This window comes from Hemiscyllium ocellatum, unplaced genomic scaffold (assembly GCF_020745735.1).
Source record: "Hemiscyllium ocellatum isolate sHemOce1 unplaced genomic scaffold, sHemOce1.pat.X.cur. scaffold_696_pat_ctg1, whole genome shotgun sequence".
NCBI classification, from domain to species: domain Eukaryota; kingdom Metazoa; phylum Chordata; class Chondrichthyes; order Orectolobiformes; family Hemiscylliidae; genus Hemiscyllium; species Hemiscyllium ocellatum.
Window position 1 is genome coordinate 149,293 of NW_026869178.1, and position 17,653 is coordinate 166,945.

The window sequence follows — 17,653 nt, forward strand, 5'->3', positions numbered from 1 at the left end:
GGGGGTGAGGGTGAGGGTGGGGGTGAGGGTGAGGGTGGGGATTGGGTTGAAGGTGGGGGTGAGGGTGGGGGTGAGGGTGGGGATTGGGTTGGTGATGAGGGTGAGGGGGTGGGTGGGGTGTAGGTGGGGGTGAGGCTGGGGATTGGGTTGAAGGTGGGGGTGAGGGTGGGGATGAGGGTGAGGGTGGGGGTGAGGGTGGGGGTGAGGGTGGGGGTTGGGTTGAAGGTGGGGGTGAGGATGAAGGTGGGGGTGAGGGTGAGGGTGGGGGTGAGGGTGGGGATTGGGTTGAGGGTGGGGGTGAGGATGAAGGTGGGGGTGAGGGTGAGGGTGGGGGTGAGGGTGGGGATTGGGTTGAAGGTGGGGGTGAGGATGAAGGTGGGGGTGAGGGTGAGGGTGGGGGTGAGGGTGGGGATTGGGTTGAAGGTGGGGGTGAGGGTGAGGGTGGGGGTGAGGGTGGGGATTGGGTTGAAGGTGGGGGTGAGGATGAAGGTGGGGGTGAGGGTGAGGGTGGGGGTGAGGGTGGGGATTGGGTTGAAGGTGGGGGTGAGGATGAAGGTGGGGGTGAGGGTGAGGGTGGGGGTGAGGGTGGGGATTGGGTTGAAGGTGGGGGTGAGGATGAAGGTGGGGGTGAGGGTGGGGGTGAGGGTGAGGGTGGGGATTGGGTTGAAGGTGGGGTTGAGGGTGGGGATGAGGGTGAGGGTGGGGGTGAGGGTGGGGGTGAGGGTGGGGATTGGGTTGAAGGTGGGGGTGAGGGTGGGGATGAGGGTGAGGGTGGGGGTGAGGGTGGGGGTGAGGGTGGGGGTGAGGGTGGGGATTGGGTTGAAGGTGGGGGTGAGGATGAAGGTGGGGGTGAGGGTGAGGATGAGGGTGAGGGTGGGGGTGAGGGTGGGGATTGGGTTGAAGGTGGGGGTGAGGATGAAGGTGGGGGTGAGGGTGAGGGTGGGGGTGAGGGTGGGGATTGGGTTGAAGGTGGGGGTGAGGATGAAGGTGGGGGTGAGGGTGGGGGTGGGGATTGGGTTGAAGGTGGGGTTGAGGGTGGGGATGAGGGTGAGGGTGGGGGTGAGGGTGGGGGTGAGGGTGGGGATTGGGTTGAAGGTGGGGGTGAGGGTGGGGATGAGGGTGAGGGTGGGGGTGAGGGTGGGGGTGAGGGTGGGGATTGGGTTGAAGGTGGGGGTGAGGATGAAGGTGGGGGTGAGGGTGAGGATGAGGGTGAGGGTGGGGGTGAGGGTGGGGGTGAGGGTGGGGATTGGGTTGAAGGTGGGGGTGAGGGTGGGGATGAGGGTGAGGGTGGGGGTGAGGGTGGGGGTGAGGGTGGGGATTGGGTTGAAGGTGGGGGTGAGGATGAAGGTGGGGGTGAGGGTGAGGGTGAGGGTGAGGGTGGGGGTGAGGGTGAGGGTGGGGGTGAGGGTGGGGATTGGGTTGAAGGTGGGGGTGAGGATGAAGGTGGGGGTGAGGGTGAGGATGAGGGTGAGGGTGGGGATTGGGTTGAAGGCAGGTTGAGGGTGGGGTTGACGGTGAGGATTAGGATGAGGGTGAGGGTGGGAATGAGGGTGAGTGTGGGGATTGGGTGGGGATTGGTTGAGGGTGGGAGTGAGGGTGAGGGCGAGGGTGAGGGTGGGGATTGGGTTGAGGGTGAGGGTGAGTATTAGGTTGGGGGTGGGGATGAGGGTGAGGGTGAGGGTGAGGGGTGCCATCATTGCTCATCCCACCGCGCTGGGGTTTGGGAGGGGGGGTGATGTGCCGTGACCCTCAGTTGATTTCACGGGAGCCGCAGACCGCTCAGCCCGTCCACTCGCTGCTCCCCCCTCCCCTGAATCCGCTGCCCACTTACAGTGAACTCCATCCCGAATCCGCAGTCGTCTCCGTCCGCCTTCTCCAGGTCCGCAAGGTGTTGCAGGAACCTCTCCATGGCTCACTCCGATTTCTACACCCCCACGGGGAGGGGAGGGGGGGGTGACAGGTACTCCCCTCTTCGCCCTGGGGGAAGGTGCGGGGTGCAATCACACTGTCCCCTCTCTCTCTCTCTCTCTCTCTCTGTCTGCGTGTGTGTCTCTCTCTCTCCCTCTGTGTGTGTCTGTCTCTCTCTCTCTCCCTCTGTGTCTGTCTCTCTCTCTCTCCCTCTGTGTCTGTCTCTCTCTCTCTCTGTGTCTCTCTCTCTCCCCGTCTGTGTGTGTGTGTCTCTCTCTCTCCCTCTGTGTGTGTCTCTCTCTCTCTCTGTGTCTCTCTCTCTCCCCGTCTGTGTGTGTGTGTCTCTCTCTCTCCCTCTGTGTGTGTCTCTCTCTCTCCCTCTGTGTCTGTCTCTCTCTCTCTCTGTGTCTCTCTCTCTCCCCGTCTGTGTGTGTGTGTCTCTCTCTCTCCCTCTGTGTGTGTCTCTCTCTCTCTCTCTCCCTCTGTGTCTGTCTCTCTCTCTCTCTGTGTCTCTCTCTCTCCCCGTCTGTGTGTGTGTCTCTCTCTCTCCCTCTGTGTGTGTCTCTCTCTCTCTCTGTGTCTCTCTCTCTCTCCCGTCTGTGTGTGTGTGTGTCTCTCTCTCTCTCTCTCCGTCGCCCTCTCTCTCCCGTCTCCAGCCAGCAACTACACCCGGCTTTACCAGACACTCGCCCAAGCTCCGGGCTCCCTCCTTCTCCTCTCTCTCTCACTCTCTGCTAAAAATCACACAACACCAGATGATTGTCCAACAGGTTTGATTGGAAGCACTAGCTTTCGGAGCGACGCTCCTTCATCAGGGGGTTGTTGTGGAGGACACAATTCTAAGACACAGAAGGGACTATAAGCTGGCGTTGTGTGAGTTTTCAAACTTTGTACACCACAGTCCAACTCCGGCTTCCCAAATCTCTCTCTCTCTCCCTCCCTCGCTTGCTCTCGCCCTCTCTTTGTCGACACTCGTTATCTCCAGACCATCTCCCTCTCCCCTTCCTGCCCGTACCCCTCCCCCCGACTCGATCCTGTCTCTCTGCGCCTCTCGCCCTGTTATCAATCTGACTCTCTCTCTCTCTCGTTCTGTCGCCCTCTGCGTCTCTCACCTGCGCCTCTCGCCTGACAAACCCTCTCTCTCTCTCTCTCCCCCCCCTCTGTGTGTCTCACCCCGTTGTCAGCCTGACAAACCCTCTCTCTCTCCCCCCCCCTCTGTGTGTCTCACCCCGTTGTCAGCCTGACAAACCCTCTCTCTCTCCCCCCCCTCTGTGTGTCTCACCCCGTTGTCAGCCTGACAAACCCTCTCTCTCCCCCCCCCTCTGCGTCTCTCACCCCGTTGTCAGCCTGACAAACCCTCTCTCTCTCCCCCCTCTGCGTCTCTCACCCCGTTGTCAGCCTGACAAACCCTCTCTCTCTCCCCCCTCTGCGTCTCTCACCCCGTTGTCAGCCTGACAAACCCTCTCTCTCTCTCTCCCGTCTCTCCAACTCTATTTTCTAACCTGCTTTCTCACCCCCCCCCGTTTTCACTTACTGCATTTTCCCTGATTTCCTCCCCCAACACACGCTCCCTATTTCCTCATTCTCTCTCTTTTCGATAACTTGCGTACTCTATATGTCAAATGTAAACGCTCTCCCTCACTCTGTGATAACTCTACATTTATGTATTTGCCAGTGTATACTCTCTCTCATTCACTGCTTTCTCTCTGATAACTCTATTATATATTTCCCATTTAAAGTCTCTCCCTTCACTATTTTCTCTCTTTTTCCTTTTTCACTTTCTTTTTCTTCACCCCCACCTCACTCTGTTCGTTCCCTCTCTCCTTCACTACTCTCTCCTCCTCTCTTTCCTGCACTATCTTCCCTTTCTCTCTCTTTTTTCCTTCACTATCTTCCCCCTCTCACTACTTTCTCCTCCTCTCTCACTCACTATTTTCTTCTTCTGTCTCTCTCGTTCACTATTTCCTTTTTCTCTCTCCCTCCTTCACTATTTTCTCCTTTACTCTCTTCCTCCGTCACTAGATTTTCTCTCTCCCTCCTTCACTATTTTCTCCTTCTCTCTTTCCCTCACTATTTTTTCTCTCTCTTTCACAATTTTCTTTTTCTATCTCTCTCTTCCTCCTTCGCTATTTTTTTCCTCTCTTCCTCCTTCACTATTGTCTACTTCTCTCTTTCACTTCATTTCTTTTTCTCTCTCTTTCACTTTTCTTTTTCTCTCTTCCCTTCACTATTCTCTCTCTCTCTCTCACTTCTTTTCTTTTTTTCTCTCTTTCTTTCTTTCCTTCTCTCTCTCACTTCTTTTCTTTTTTCTCTCTCTTTCTTTCTTTCTTTCCTTCCTTCTCTCTCTCTCTGCAAATGTGTTGCTGGTCAAAGCACAGCAGGTTAGGCAGCATCTCAGGAATAGAGAATTCGACGTTTCGAGCATTCTCTCTCTCTCACTTCTTTTCTTTTTTTCTCTCTTTCTTTCTTTCCTTCTCTCTCTCACTTCTTTTCTTTTTTTTCTCTCTTTCTTTCTTTCCTTCTCTCTCTCACTTCTTTTCTTTTTTTCTCTCTCTTTCTTTCTTTCTTTCCTTCCTTCTCTCTCTCTCTCTTTCACTTCTTTTCTTTTTTCTCTCTTTCTTTCTTTCCTTCTCTCTCTCACTTCTTTTCTTTTTTCTCTCTTTCTTTCTTTCCTTCTCTCTCTCTCACTTTTCTTTTTTCTCTCTTTCTTTCTTTCCTTCTCTCTCTCTCTCTCTTTCACTTTTCTTTTTTTCTCTCTCTTTCTTTCCTTCTCTCTCTCTCTTTCACTTCTTTTCTTTTTCTCTCTCTCTCTCTCTCTTTCACTTTTCTTTTTTTCTCTCTCTTTCTTTCCTTCTCTCTCTCTCTTTCACTTCTTTTCTTTTTCTCTCTCTCTCTCTTTCTTTCTTTCTTTCTTTCCTTCCTTCCCTCTCTCTCTCTCTAATCCCCCTTTCTCCCTCCCTCTCTCCCTCCCTGACAACTGTTGACAGTTTAAACTCTGTCCCGCCCACCGCGAGCTCGCCATCCCATTGGACGGACGGCTCTGTCCATCGGGGGCCCTCCCGGACACACGCCCCCGCCCCATTGGCCAGCAGCCGCGTCCGTCGGGCACCCCCGCCACGTTCCATTGGCTGACGTTACGAAGAGGCGGGGAGACGCCATGATTGACGGGAGCATCTTTGCTTCCATTGGATAGCAGGGCGAAAGGCGGGACTAGTTCGCCGCTCGCTGGTTGGCCGGAAGCCGCGACTGTCAGAGAGGGGTGGACCACAGTGGGTTTAAAAGGGGTGGGAATGTTTACGACATTTCCGCACTATGACTGGACGAAAGTTGCGTCCGTCAGGGAGCGGTGGACTACCATTGGTTCGAAACGTGACGCACTTTTCCGGGATACTGCCCTCTGATTGGTTAGGGTTCGCGTCCGTCAGGCCGGCCTCTCCACATCCTATTGGCTCAGTGTGAAGGGGCGGACTTGCGCGTGCTTGTGATTGACGGGACACTGCGTCCGTCAAAGCGTTCGCGGCCATCATTGGTTCACAGCAGGAGGCGGGAGCACAATGGCGCCCAACGATAGGTGAAAGGCGGTGTCCATCAGAGAATCCGTAGGTTTCTATTGGTCTATGTTGGGAAGGCTGAGCGGAATCCCGCAGTCTGATTGGTCACTACTCACGTCTATTTGCCTAACCTGCAATTCCATTGGTTGAAAGGGTGTCCATTGGAAGAGGGCGGGTCGCATCCCGGGCGGTTGACAGCGCTCGGGCGGTTCTGGGCGGCGCCCTCGGCGTGCGGCGCTGTGATTGGTCCAGGCGTGGGCGGGCATCGCCTGATCGGCTTTGGCACCTCGGCCAATGCGGGCCGGGGACGCAGCCGGGGAGGGTGTGGATTGGCGGAGCGTGGGGGCGAGGGGGAGGGAGGGAGGGAACAGCGGCCGCTCCGATTGGTCGGTGTCTCCGTCGGTCAGAGCCGGAGGAGGAAGAGGTGGGAGAGAGAGGACCCAGGAAAGAGCAAGCCCCAGGGAAAGAGAGAGAGAGACAGGGGGAGGTAGGGGCAGGGGGCAGGGGGCAGGGGGCAGGGGGAAGGTATGGGCAGGGGGGCAGGGGGCAAGGGGGAGGGGGGGCAGGGATAAGGTGCTAAATGGGTGTATATATTATATATAATATATGTCCGTGTGTGTGGAGAGAGTGTATATGTACAGTACAGGGGATGTATACATTGGTGCTGTGTGTATATAGTGTGTGTACAGTACAGGGGATGTATACATTGGTGCTGTGTGTATATAGTGTGTGTACAGTATAGGGGATGTATACATTGGTGCTGTGTATATAGTGTGTACAGTACAGGGGATGTATACATTGGTGCTGTGTGTATATAGTGTGTGTACAGTACAGGGGATGTATACATTGGTGCTGTGTGTATATAGTGTGTGTACAGTATAGGGGATGTATACATTGGTGCTGTGTGTATATAGTGTGTGTACAGTACAGGGGATGTATACATTGGTGCTGTGTGTATATAGTGTGTGTACAGTACAGGGGATGTATACATTGGTGCTGTGTATATAGTGTGTACAGTACAGGGGATGTATACATTGGTGCTGTGTGTATATAGTGTGTGTACAGTACAGGGGATGTATACATTGGTGCTGTGTGTATATAGTGTGTGTACAGTATAGGGGATGTATACATTGGTGCTGTGTATATAGTGTGTACAGTACAGGGGATGTATACATTGGTGCTGTGTGTATATAGTGTGTGTACAGTACAGGGGATGTATACATTGGTGCTGTGTGTATATAGTGTGTGTACAGTATAGGGGATGTATACATTGGTGCTGTGTGTATATAGTGTGTGTACAGTACAGGGGATGTATACATTGGTGCTGTGTGTATATAGTGTGTACAGTACAGGGGATGTATACATTGGTGCTGTGTGTATATAGTGTGTGTACAGTATAGGGGATGTATACATTGGTGCTGTGTGTATATAGTGTGTGTACAGTACAGGGGATGTATACATTGGTGCTGTGTATATAGTGTGTACAGTACAGGGGATGTATACATTGGTGCTGTGTATATAGTGTGTGTGTACAGTACAGGGGATGTATACATTGGTGCTGTGTGTATATAGTGTGTGTGTATACAGTGTAGGGGATGTATACATTGGTGCTGTGTGTATATAGTGTGTGTGTACAGTACAGGGGATGTATACATTGGTGCTGTGTATATAGTGTGTGTGTACAGTACAGGGGATGTATACATTGGTGCTGTGTGTATATAGTGTGTGTGTGTACAGTACGGGGGATGTATACATTGGTGCTGTGTGTATATAGTATGTACAGTATAGGGGATGTATACATTGGTGCTGTGTGTATATAGTGTGTGTGTATAGTATAGGGGATGTATACATTGGTGCTGTGTGTGTATAGTATGTACAGTATAGGGGATGTATACATTGGTGCTGTGTGTATATAGTGTGTGTGTACAGTACAGGGGATGTATACATTGGTGCTGTGTATATAGTGTGTGTGTACAGTATAGGGGATGTATACATTGGTGCTGTGTGTATATAGAGTGTGTGTGTACAGTACGGGGGATGTATACATTGGTGCTGTGTGTATATAGTATGTACAGTATAGGGGATGTATACATTGGTGCTGTGTGTATATAGTGTGTGTGTATAGTATAGGGGATGTATACATTGGTGCTGTGTGTGTATAGTATGTACAGTATAGGGGATGTATACATTGGTGCTGTGTGTATATAGTGTGTGTGTACAGTACAGGGGATGTATACATTGGTGCTGTGTGTATATAGTGTGTGTACAGTATAGGGGATGTATACATTGGTGCTGTGTGTATATAGTGTGTGTGTATAGTATAGGGGATGTATACATTGGTGCTGTGTGTATATAGTGTGTGCGTGCAGTACAGGGGATGTATACATTGGTGCTGTGTGTATATATAGTGTGCGTGCAGTACAGGGGATGTATACATTGGTGCTGTGTGTATATAGAGTGTGTGTGTACAGTACGGGGGATGTATACATTGGTGCTGTGTGTATATAGTATGTACAGTAAAGGGGATGTTTACATTGGTGCTGTGTGTATATCGTGTGTGTGTACAGTACAGGGGATGTATACATTGGTGCTGTGTGTATATAGTGTGTGTGTGTACAGTATAGGGGATGTATACATTGGTGCTGTGTGTATATAGTGTGTACAGTACAGGGGATGTATACATTGGTGCTGTGTGTATATAGTGTGTGTGTACAGTACAGGGGATGTATACATTGGTGCTGTGTGTATATAGTGTGTGCGTGCAGTACAGGGGATGTATACATTGGTGCTGTGTGTATATAGAGTGTGTGTACAGTACGGGGGATGTATACATTGGTGCTGTGTGTATATAGTGTGTGTGTGTACAGTACAGGGGATGTATACATTGGTGCTGTGTGTATATAGAGTGTGTGTGTACAGTACAGGGGATTTTTACGTTGGTGCTGTGTGTATATATAGTGTGTGTACAGTATAGGGATGTATACATTCGTGCTGTGTGTATATAGAGTGCGTGTGTACAGTATAGGGGATGTTTACATTTGGTGCTGTGTGTAAATATAGTGTGTGTACAGTACAGGGGATGTATACATTGGTGCTGTGTCTATATAGAGTGTATATGTGTTCAGTACAGGGGATATATACATTGTATGTACAGTTTAAGGGGTGTACATATGTATCGGGGAGGGGGTGTGTACAGTCTAGGGGATGTATATATGTACCGGGGGGGTGTACAGTCTCGGGGATGTACCTGGGGGGCGGGGGGGGAGGGGTGTGGGTGTACAGTCTAGGGGATGTACATATGTACAGGGGAGGATATACAGTCTAGGTGATGTATATATGTATCGGGGGTGTGTGGCTTTACAGTCTAGGGGATGTATATATGTATTGGAGGGGGGGTGTATATATGTATCGGGGGGAGGGGTGTCCAGTCTCGGGGATGTACATATGTATCGGGGAGGATATACTGTCTAGGGGATGTATGTGTGTATGGGGGGTGTGGGTGTACAGTCTAGTGGATGTATGTGTGTATTGGGGGGGTGGGTGTACAGACTAGGGGATGTATGTGTGTATTGGGGGGGTGGGTGTACAGCCTAGGGGTTGTATGTGAGTATTGGGGGTGTGTGGGTGTACAGCCGAGGGGTTGTATGTGAGTATTGGGGGTGTGTGGGTGTACAGCCGAGGGGTTGTATGTGAGTATTGGGGGGGGGGGGGTGTACAGCCTAGGGGATGTATGTGTGTATGGGGGGGGGGGGGGGGGGGGGGTGTACAGCCTAGGGGTTGTATGTGAGTATTGGGGGGGGGGGGTGTACAGCCTAGGGGTTGTATGTGAGTATTGGGGGGGGTGGGTGTACAGCCTAGGGGTTGTATGTGAGTATTGGGGGTGTGTGGGTGTACAGCCTAGGGGTTGTATGTGTGTATTGGGGGTGTGTGGGTGTACAGCCTAGGGAATATGTATGTGAGTATTGGGGGTGTGTGGGTGTACAGCCTAGGGGTTGTATGTGAGTATTGGGGGTGTGTGGGTGTACAGCCTAGGGGTTGTATGTGAGTATTGGGGGTGTGTGGGTGTGCAGCCTAGGGGTTGTATGTGAGTATTGGGGGTGTGTGGGTGTACAGCCTAGGGGTTGTATGTGAGTATTGGGGGTGTGTGGGTGTACAGCCTAGGGGATGTATGTGTGTATTGGGGGTGTGTGTGTGTACAGCCTAGGGGATGTATGTGTGTATTGGGGGTGTGTGTGTGTCTACAGTCTAGGGAATATGTATGTGTTGGGGGGGGGAGTGTATATTGAGTGTATGTGTACAGTACAGAGTGTGTATATGTGTTAGGGCTGTATATAAGGTGTGTGTGTGTATGGTGTTCGTTAGGCAGTGGTTTTATATATTTGGGGTGTCTATAGGGTGTGTGTTTATGTGTAGAGTATAAGGAGTGTATTTATATCCAGGGTGTGTGTGTGTGTGTGCGCGCGCGCGCGCGCGCGCGGGGGGGATCTGTGGGTGTGTTGATGGGGTGCGGGTGCATGTCGGTACTCTGTGCACATACGTGGCGTGGGTATATGGACAGGGTGTGTCCATGGTGGCGTTGCGTGCACACCTACGCACGGGAGAGGGTTGCGTGCGGTCTGCCTACAGGGAGGGGGCTTCCGCGTGAGAGCGGGGGGTGTGGGTGTGAGTCTGTGCCTGTGTTTGTTTGCAGGTCAGGGGTCAGTACACGTTGAGAGGTGTGCGGTGTGACCGTGCGAGAGTCTCGCACCTCGTCCCTCTCTTCCCATTCCCCCCCCCACCCAGGCGCTGCGACACCCCCTCTCCACCACCGCCTCCCGGCTTCTGAACTGACGTGGTCACGGTTTATAAATAACCAGAGGCCTGTGACCGCAGTGTCGGTCTCCCCCTGTGTTGGCCTAGCAGAGCAGAGCTAGGCCGGGAGGTGAGACGTGGGAGTGTGGGCTGGAGAGCGTGTTGCGATCACACCTCCCCACGAGCCCCTGCGTCTCCCCAGCGGCAGTTCGGGACTGCCTCCCCTTCTCGCCCCTAATTTTAAAACCGCCTCGGCGCGTTATCTTTAGCTTCGCGGGCCAGAGCGCTGGAGAGCTGGCGGGAAGAGGTCTCTGCAGAGCGAAACCCGCAGCCCAACTCCAAAACAAAACACGCACCCAGCCGCGACCCCACTGAGCTTTTCCAGCAGAAAGAGCGAGAGGTCACCTTGAATCAAAACGGACGAGGGGGCCACTGCACCAGGGGGAGAGATGGGGAGAGGTTGTTTCACCCCCCAACTCCGGGTGGGAGACTCAAGGGTCCAGAGCCCTTAGTCAGGCTATGAGGCTGGTGGACTCCAAATGGGAGGGTTACTGTGTGTGTGTGTGTGTGTGTGAGAGAGAGCGAGCGAGAGAGAGAGTGCGGGTGTGACAGAGAGAGAGGGATGCAGAGACACAGACAGAGAGAGAGAGAGCATGACACACACACACAGACAGAGACACGCACACAGAGAGAGAGAGACAGAGACAGAGACACAGATAGAGAGACCGAGAGAGAGACACACACAGAGAGACAGCAACAGAGACACACAGAGACCAAGAGAGAGAGAGAGAGACACACAGACTGACAGAGACACACACACAGACCGAGAGAGAGACAGAGATAGACAGAAAGAGAGAGAGACAGACAGAGACACCGAGAGAGAGAGAGAGAGAGACAGACAGACACAGAGTGAGAGAGACACAGAGACCGAGAGAGACAGACAGAGACACACCGAGACCAAGAGACACATACACACAGAGACCAACAGAGACCGAGACACACACACACACACACACACACACACCCCCCGAGGGAGAGACTGAGAAAGAGACAGACCAAGACACAGAGATAGAGAGACAGATACACACAGAGACCGAGAGAGAGAGAGACACACACAGATACAGAGAGAGAGAGAGAGACACAGAGATAGTGATCGAGAGAGACACACACACAGAGACCGAGACAGACAGACAGAGACACGGGGTGGGGGGGAGAGAGAGATAGAGACCAAGACACACAGACCGAGAGAGAGAGACAGAGACCAGGAGACACACACAGACACAGACAGAGAGACCAACAGAGAGAGACACAGGGAGCAAGGGACACAGGGACCGAGTGCAAGGGGGAGAGAGACCGAGAGTGAGGGGGAGGGAGAGAGACCGACAGACAGACAGACAGTCTGGCAGTCGCAGTAAAGGGGGGGGGACAGTGTACTGGGAGGGGGAAGGATGGTGGACAGAGGTGGGGATCAGCCCCCACCCTGTTGACGGTGTGTTTCCCTCCCCCACCTTCCCAGGTGTTGGGATGCTGCTGGCTGGGCCCCGGTCTGAGTCAGCGCAGCGGGTCACGCGATGAGCATTCGGCCAGAGAGCCCTCCCTCACTCAGGGAGAAGGAGACAGCAGCTGGGGATGAATGGTCGGTGTCTCCAGGTAACGGCTTTCCCTGTCTCCCCGTCACCCCCTCCAGCCCCCTACACCCCCTCCCTATCCCCGTCCCCTCCTCCAGCCCCTACACCCCCTCCCTATCCCCGTCCCCTCCTCCAGCCCCTACACCCCCTCCCTATCCCTGTCCCCTCCTCCAGCCCCTACACCCCCTCCCTATCCCTGTCCCCTCCTCCAACCCCTACACCCCCTCCCTATCCCTGTCCCCTCCTCCACCCCCTACACCCCCTCCCTATCTCCGTCCCCTCCTCCAGCCCCTACACCCCCTCCCTATCTCCGTCCCCTCCTCCAGCCCCTACACCCCCTCCCTATCTCCGTCCCCTCCTCCCTCACTCACTCCCTATCTCCGTCCCCTCCTCCAGCCCCTACACCCCCTCCCTATCTCCGTCCCCTCCTCCAGCCCCTACACCCCCTCCCTATCCCCGTCCCCTCCTCCAGCCCCTACACCCCCTCCCTATCTACGTCCCCTCCTCCAGCCTCTACACCCCCTCCCTATCTACGTCCCCTCCTCCAGCCTCTACACCCCCTCCCTATCTACGTCCCCTCCTCCAGCCTCTACACCCCCTCCCTATCTACGTCCCCTCCTCCAGCCTCTACACCCCCTCCCTATCTACGTCCCCTCCTCCAGCCTCTACACCCCCTCCCTATCTACGTCCCCTCCTCCAGCCCCTACACCCCCTCCCTATCCCCGTCCTCCAGTGTATCGTCCCGCACTTTTTCCCGTTCCCTCTTGTTAAAAGATTACCTTATCTCTGTCTCTCTCCCCCTCTCTGTCTGTCCCCCTTCGCTCTCTCTCTGTCTGTGTCTCTCTCTCTCTCTCTCTGTTCCCCCCTCTCTCTGTCCCCCTCTCTCTGTCTGTCTCTCTCTTTGTCACCCTCTCTCTCTCTCTGACTGTCTCCCTCCCTCTCTCTGTCTGTCCCCCTCTCTGTCTGTCCCCCTCTCTCTCTCTCTCTCTCTCTCTGTCTGTGTCTCTCTCTCTCCCCCTCTCTCTCTCTCCCCCTCTCTCTCTGTCCCCCTCTCTCTCTGTCTCTGTCTCTCTGTCTGTCTCTCTCTTTGTCACCCTCTCTCTCTGACTCTCTGTCTCCCTCTCTCTGTCTCCCCTCTCTGTCTCCCTCTCTCTGTCTCCCTCTCTCTCTGTCTCCCTCTCTCTCTGTCTCCCTCCCTCTCTCTCTGTCTCTGTCTCTCTCTGTCTCTGTCTCTCTCTCTGTCCCCCTCTCTCTCTGTCTCTGTCTCTCTGTCTGTCTCTCTCTTTGTCACCCTCTCTCTCTGACTCTCTGTCCCCCTCTCTCTCTGCCCCCTCTCTCTGTATGTCTGTCTGTCTCTCTCTCTCTCTGTGTCTGTGTCTCTCTCTCCCCCTCTGTCTCTGTGTCTCTGTCCCCCTCTCTGTCCCCCTCTCTGTCCCCCTCTCTGTCCCCCTCTCTGTCCCCCTCTCTGTCTCTCTCTCCCTCTGTCACCCTCCCCCTCTCTCTCTGTCTCTCTCTCTCTGTCTCCCTCTCTCTGTCTCTCTCTCTCTCTCTCTGTCTCTGTCTCTCTCCCTCTCTCTGTCTCCCTCTCTCTGTCTCCCTCTCTCTGTCTCCCTCTCTCTGTCTCCCTCTCTCTCTCTCTCTCTCTCTGTCTCTCTCTCTCTCTGTTTCTCTCTCTCTCTCTGTCACTCTCTCTCTCTCTTTTTCTCTCTCTCTTTTTCTCTCTCTCTCTCTCTCTCTCTGTGTCTCGCTCTCTCTCCCCCTCGCTCTCTCTCCCCCAGCAGGACCCCTTCTCTGTGAAGAGACCCCATCACTGAGCGGCGAGGACAGTGCCCCGGGGAGTCCGTTAACAGCCGCTGTCAGCGGGACCCCTCCTCATACCCCCACTGAGAGCCTGGGGGGGCTGAACACCGCAGGTGAGTCAGGGCCGGGACCTCCAGGGAGAGAGGGAGGGACAGGATGATCTGTAGCTGCAAGGGGGGGGCAGAGGAGGTCACGAGGTTGATTCAACCGTTGGGAGAGTTGGCGAATGAGGGCAGACAGAGTATCGGGGTTTGGAAGGATGGGGGGAGGGGTCTTCTAGAGAAATCATAGAATCCCTACTGTGTGGAAACAGGCCATTCGGCCCAACAGTTCCACACTAACACACCCAAACCCGTTCCCCCTACCCTATTACTCTGCATTGACCCCTAACCTGCACATCCCTGGGCACTACGGGGACAATTTAGCACGGCCAATCCACCCTAACCCGCACATCCCTGGGCACTACGGGGACAATTTAGCACGGCCAATCCACCCTAACCCCCACATCTTTGGAGTGTGAGAGGAAACTGTCACGCTGCAGGGATTCCAGGGTGGAACAGATTCCAGCTGGGAGTCTGGGGTTGGGATTCCCGCTGGCAGACTGGGATCGGAATGTCTGTGGACCGGAGGGACTGGGCGGCGAGCGAGCCATCCCGCTGGTGTGGTCTGGAGAGGGCCAGAAAAGAGTGGGGAAGGTGGGAAGGATCACCTGCAGTACACCGGTGGTGCTGGGGGAGGGCTAGCAGGCTGGAGAAGGACAGAATGGCCTCGTGTTCAGGTATACCAGGCTGGAGGAGGGAGGGTGGGGCTGAAGGGTAGTTCCCTGACGTGAGGGTGAGCTGTTTCTCTGTTTGTCCCCCCCACCCACCCCCAGGTGGTGACACCCCCAGCCCGGACGCTGATGGAGCCCACCCAGGTTGGCAGGGGGCCGTGCCCCTGGACGACGACGGGGAGGAGGAGGAGGGGGAGCTCCTGGGCTGGTCCGGGAACGCCGGGGAGGACCGGTGCGATAGCCAGGCGCCGGCCGCCATGTTGGGGCGCGGTGCCCCCCAGTGCCCCCGCAACGAGGACGTCACTGGCGAGGGGTGGCGCTCCCACCGCAAACACGTCTTCGTGCTGAGCGAAGCGGGCAAGCCCATCTACTCCCGCTACGGCAACGAGGAGGCACTCTCCTCCACCATGGGCGTCATGATGGCGCTGGTCTCCTTCGTTCAAGATGGCGGAGACAACATCCGGTCCATCCAGGCAGGTAGGAGCGTCTCCATGGCAACGGGTAGGCCTGAGAGCCTGCCCCAGCGAGCGAGTTACCGACTGGAATCTAATGGAGGGGTTCAGGGTGGTTTATATACAGAATAACAGATACCCCGGGAGGGAGTTACAGACTGGAATCTAATCGGCGGCATTCCGATAATCAGCACCCGCTCGCTCAGCACTGACCCTCCCACAGCGCCCACTCCCTCAGCACTGACCCTCCCACAGCACCCACTCCCTCAGCACTGACCCTCCCACAGCACCCACTCCCTCAGCACTGACCCTCCCACAGCACCCGCTCCCTCAGCACTGACCCTCCCACAGCACCCCCTCCCACAGCACCCACTCCCTCAGCACTGACCCTCTCACAGCGCCCGCTCCCTCAGCACTGACCCTCCCACAGCACCCGCTCCCTCAGCACTGACCCTCCCACAGCAACCACTCCCTCAGCACTGACCCTCCCACAGCAACCACTCCCTCAGCACTGACCCTCCCTCAGCACTGACCCTCCCACAGCACCCACTCCCTCAGCGCTGAGCCTCCCACAGCACCCGCTCCCTCAGCACTGACCCTCCCACAGCACCCGCTCCCTCTGCACTGACCCTCCCTCAGCGCTGACCCTCCCACAGCACCCACTCCCTCAGCACTGACCCTCCCACAGCACCCACTCCCTCAGCACTGACCCTCCCACAGCACCCGCTCCCTCAGCACTGACCCTCCCACTGCACCCTCTCACTCAGCGCTGACCCTCCCACAGCACCCACTCCCTCGGCACTGACCCTCCCACAGCACCCACTCCCTCAGCACTGACCCTCCCACAGCACCCGCTCCCTCAGCACTGACCCTCCCACTGCACCCTCTCACTCAGCGCTGACCCTCCCACAGCACCCACTCCCTCGGCACTGACCCTCCCACAGCGTCCGCTCCCTCAGCACTGACCCTCCCTCAGCGCTGACCCTCCCACAGCACCCACTCCCTCAGCGCTGAGCCTCCCACAGCACCCGCTTCCTCAGCACTGACATTCCCACAGCACCCACTCCCTCAGCACTGACCCTCCCTCAGCGCTGACCCTCCCACAGCACCCACTCCCTCAGCACTGACCCTCCCACAGCACCCGCTCCCTCAGCACTGACCCTCCCACAGCTCCCCCTCCCTCAGCACTGACCCTCCCACAGCACTGACCCTCCCACAGCACTGACCCTCCCTCAGCACTGACCCTCCCTCAGCACTGACCCTCCCACAGCACCCACTCCCTCAGCACTGACCCTCCCACAGCGCCCGCTCCCTCGGTGCCTGGTCAGTCGAGTGGTTACCGATGCTCCCTCTCACACACTCTCTCTCCCTCTCTCACACTCTCTCTCTCTCTCTCTCTCTCTCTCTCTCTCTCTCTCTCTCTCCCTCCCTCTGCAGATGACTACAAGGTTGTGTTCTCCCGGCACGGCCCCCTGGTGCTGGTCTCAGTGTCCCGCGGCCGGCAGTCCCCCCAGCAGCTGCGCCGGGAGCTGGTCTACGTCTACCAGCAGATCGTCAGCCTGCTGACCCGCGCCACGGTGGCCCGCATCTTCCAGCGCAAGCAGAACTACGACCTGCGGCGCCTGCTGGCCGGCTCCGAGCGGCTGCTGGACAACCTGCTGGGCCGGCTGGAGTCGGACCCGGGGCTCCTGCTGGGGGCGGTGCAGTGCCAGGCCCTGGCGCCCGGGCTGCGGGAGGCCGTCACCCAGCTGCTGCTGCGCTGCGTCACCGCCAACCTGGTCTTCTCCATCCTGCTGGCCCGCGGGCGGCTGGTCAGCATCGCCCAGGAGCGGGCCCTGGTGGAGGAGGCCCGCCTGGAGCCCGCCGACCTCCACCTGCTCTTCAACCTGCTGGGGGGCTCGGGGGCGCCCCCGCAGGCCGGGGAAGTCTGGACGCCCGTCTGCTTGCCCGGCCTCTGCCCGGACGGCTACTTCTACGCCTACGCCTCCTCCCTGGAGGCGGCCGGCACCGGGCTGCGGCTCCTCCTGCTCTCCACCGACCGAGGGGCCTTCCACAGCGTGGCAGCCTGTAAGACGAGGATCGAGGAAGGCCTCAAGGCCCAGGGGCTGCTGGCCGGGCTGCAGGCAGCGCTGAGGACGCCCTCGAATACCGGGTCCTCCAGGCTGAGCCTGCCGGACCTGCGCCACTTCTTGTACAGGCCCCTGGACGTAGCGGGGAACCCGAGGCATCTGGCCCAGTACGCCAGGTAACCGCCATGGGCCTAGGCAAACCTCTCCGAGCCTGCCATTCGGCCCATCTACATCCACCCATCTCACCCGGCATCGCCACTCCAAACCCGCCCAATACCCTCCCTACGCCCACTCCCGTCTCCTCCCCCCACACACACACGCGCACACACGCACCGACCTCCTCTCACACACGCACACACGCACCGACCTCCACGCGCACACGCACCGACCTCCACGCGCACACGCACCGACCTCCTCGCACACACGCACCGACCTCCTCTCACACACGCACCGACCTCCTCTCACACACACGCACCGACCTCCACTCACACACGCACACACGCACCGACCCCCTCTCCCACACACGCACCGACCCCCTCTCCCACACACGCACAGACCCCCTCTCCCACACACGCACCGACCCCCTCTCCCACACACGCACCGACCCCCTCTCCCACACGCACACACGCACCGACCTCCACTCACACACGCACACACGCACCGACCTCCACTCACACACGCA

General features: G+C 56.5%; 2 protein-coding genes across 6 annotated transcripts in view; one reads left to right on the forward strand and one right to left on the reverse strand.

Annotated features, from left to right (window-relative positions):
• Positions 1-4,814, reverse strand: part of LOC132814148 (tyrosine-protein phosphatase non-receptor type 18-like) — a 49,815-nt gene extending 45,001 nt beyond the window's left edge. Inside the window, exons 1-2 of the mRNA XM_060823389.1 lie at positions 3,443-4,814; positions 1,832-2,747 (exon numbers count right to left, since the gene is read on the reverse strand). Coding sequence (XP_060679372.1) covers positions 1,832-1,909 — 78 coding nt within the window. The 5' untranslated portion in view covers positions 1,910-2,747; positions 3,443-4,814. The remainder of the gene's footprint in view (positions 1-1,831; positions 2,748-3,442) is intronic.
• Positions 2,679-17,653, forward strand: part of LOC132814147 (vacuolar fusion protein MON1 homolog B-like) — a 56,606-nt gene continuing 41,631 nt past the window's right edge. For 2 of the 5 annotated variants that reach the window (XM_060823383.1, XM_060823386.1), the window contains exons 1-5: positions 2,683-2,781; positions 11,767-11,900; positions 13,657-13,791; positions 14,553-14,927; positions 16,340-17,147. In XM_060823383.1, the coding sequence (XP_060679366.1) occupies positions 11,822-11,900; positions 13,657-13,791; positions 14,553-14,927; positions 16,340-17,147 (1,397 nt within the window). In that variant the 5' untranslated portion in view covers positions 2,683-2,781; positions 11,767-11,821. Of the gene's footprint in view, positions 2,782-5,808; positions 5,947-11,766; positions 11,901-13,656; positions 13,792-14,552; positions 14,928-16,339; positions 17,148-17,653 lie in introns of those variants that run through there. The other 3 variants (XM_060823387.1, XM_060823385.1, XM_060823384.1) reach the window with 3 other exon arrangements.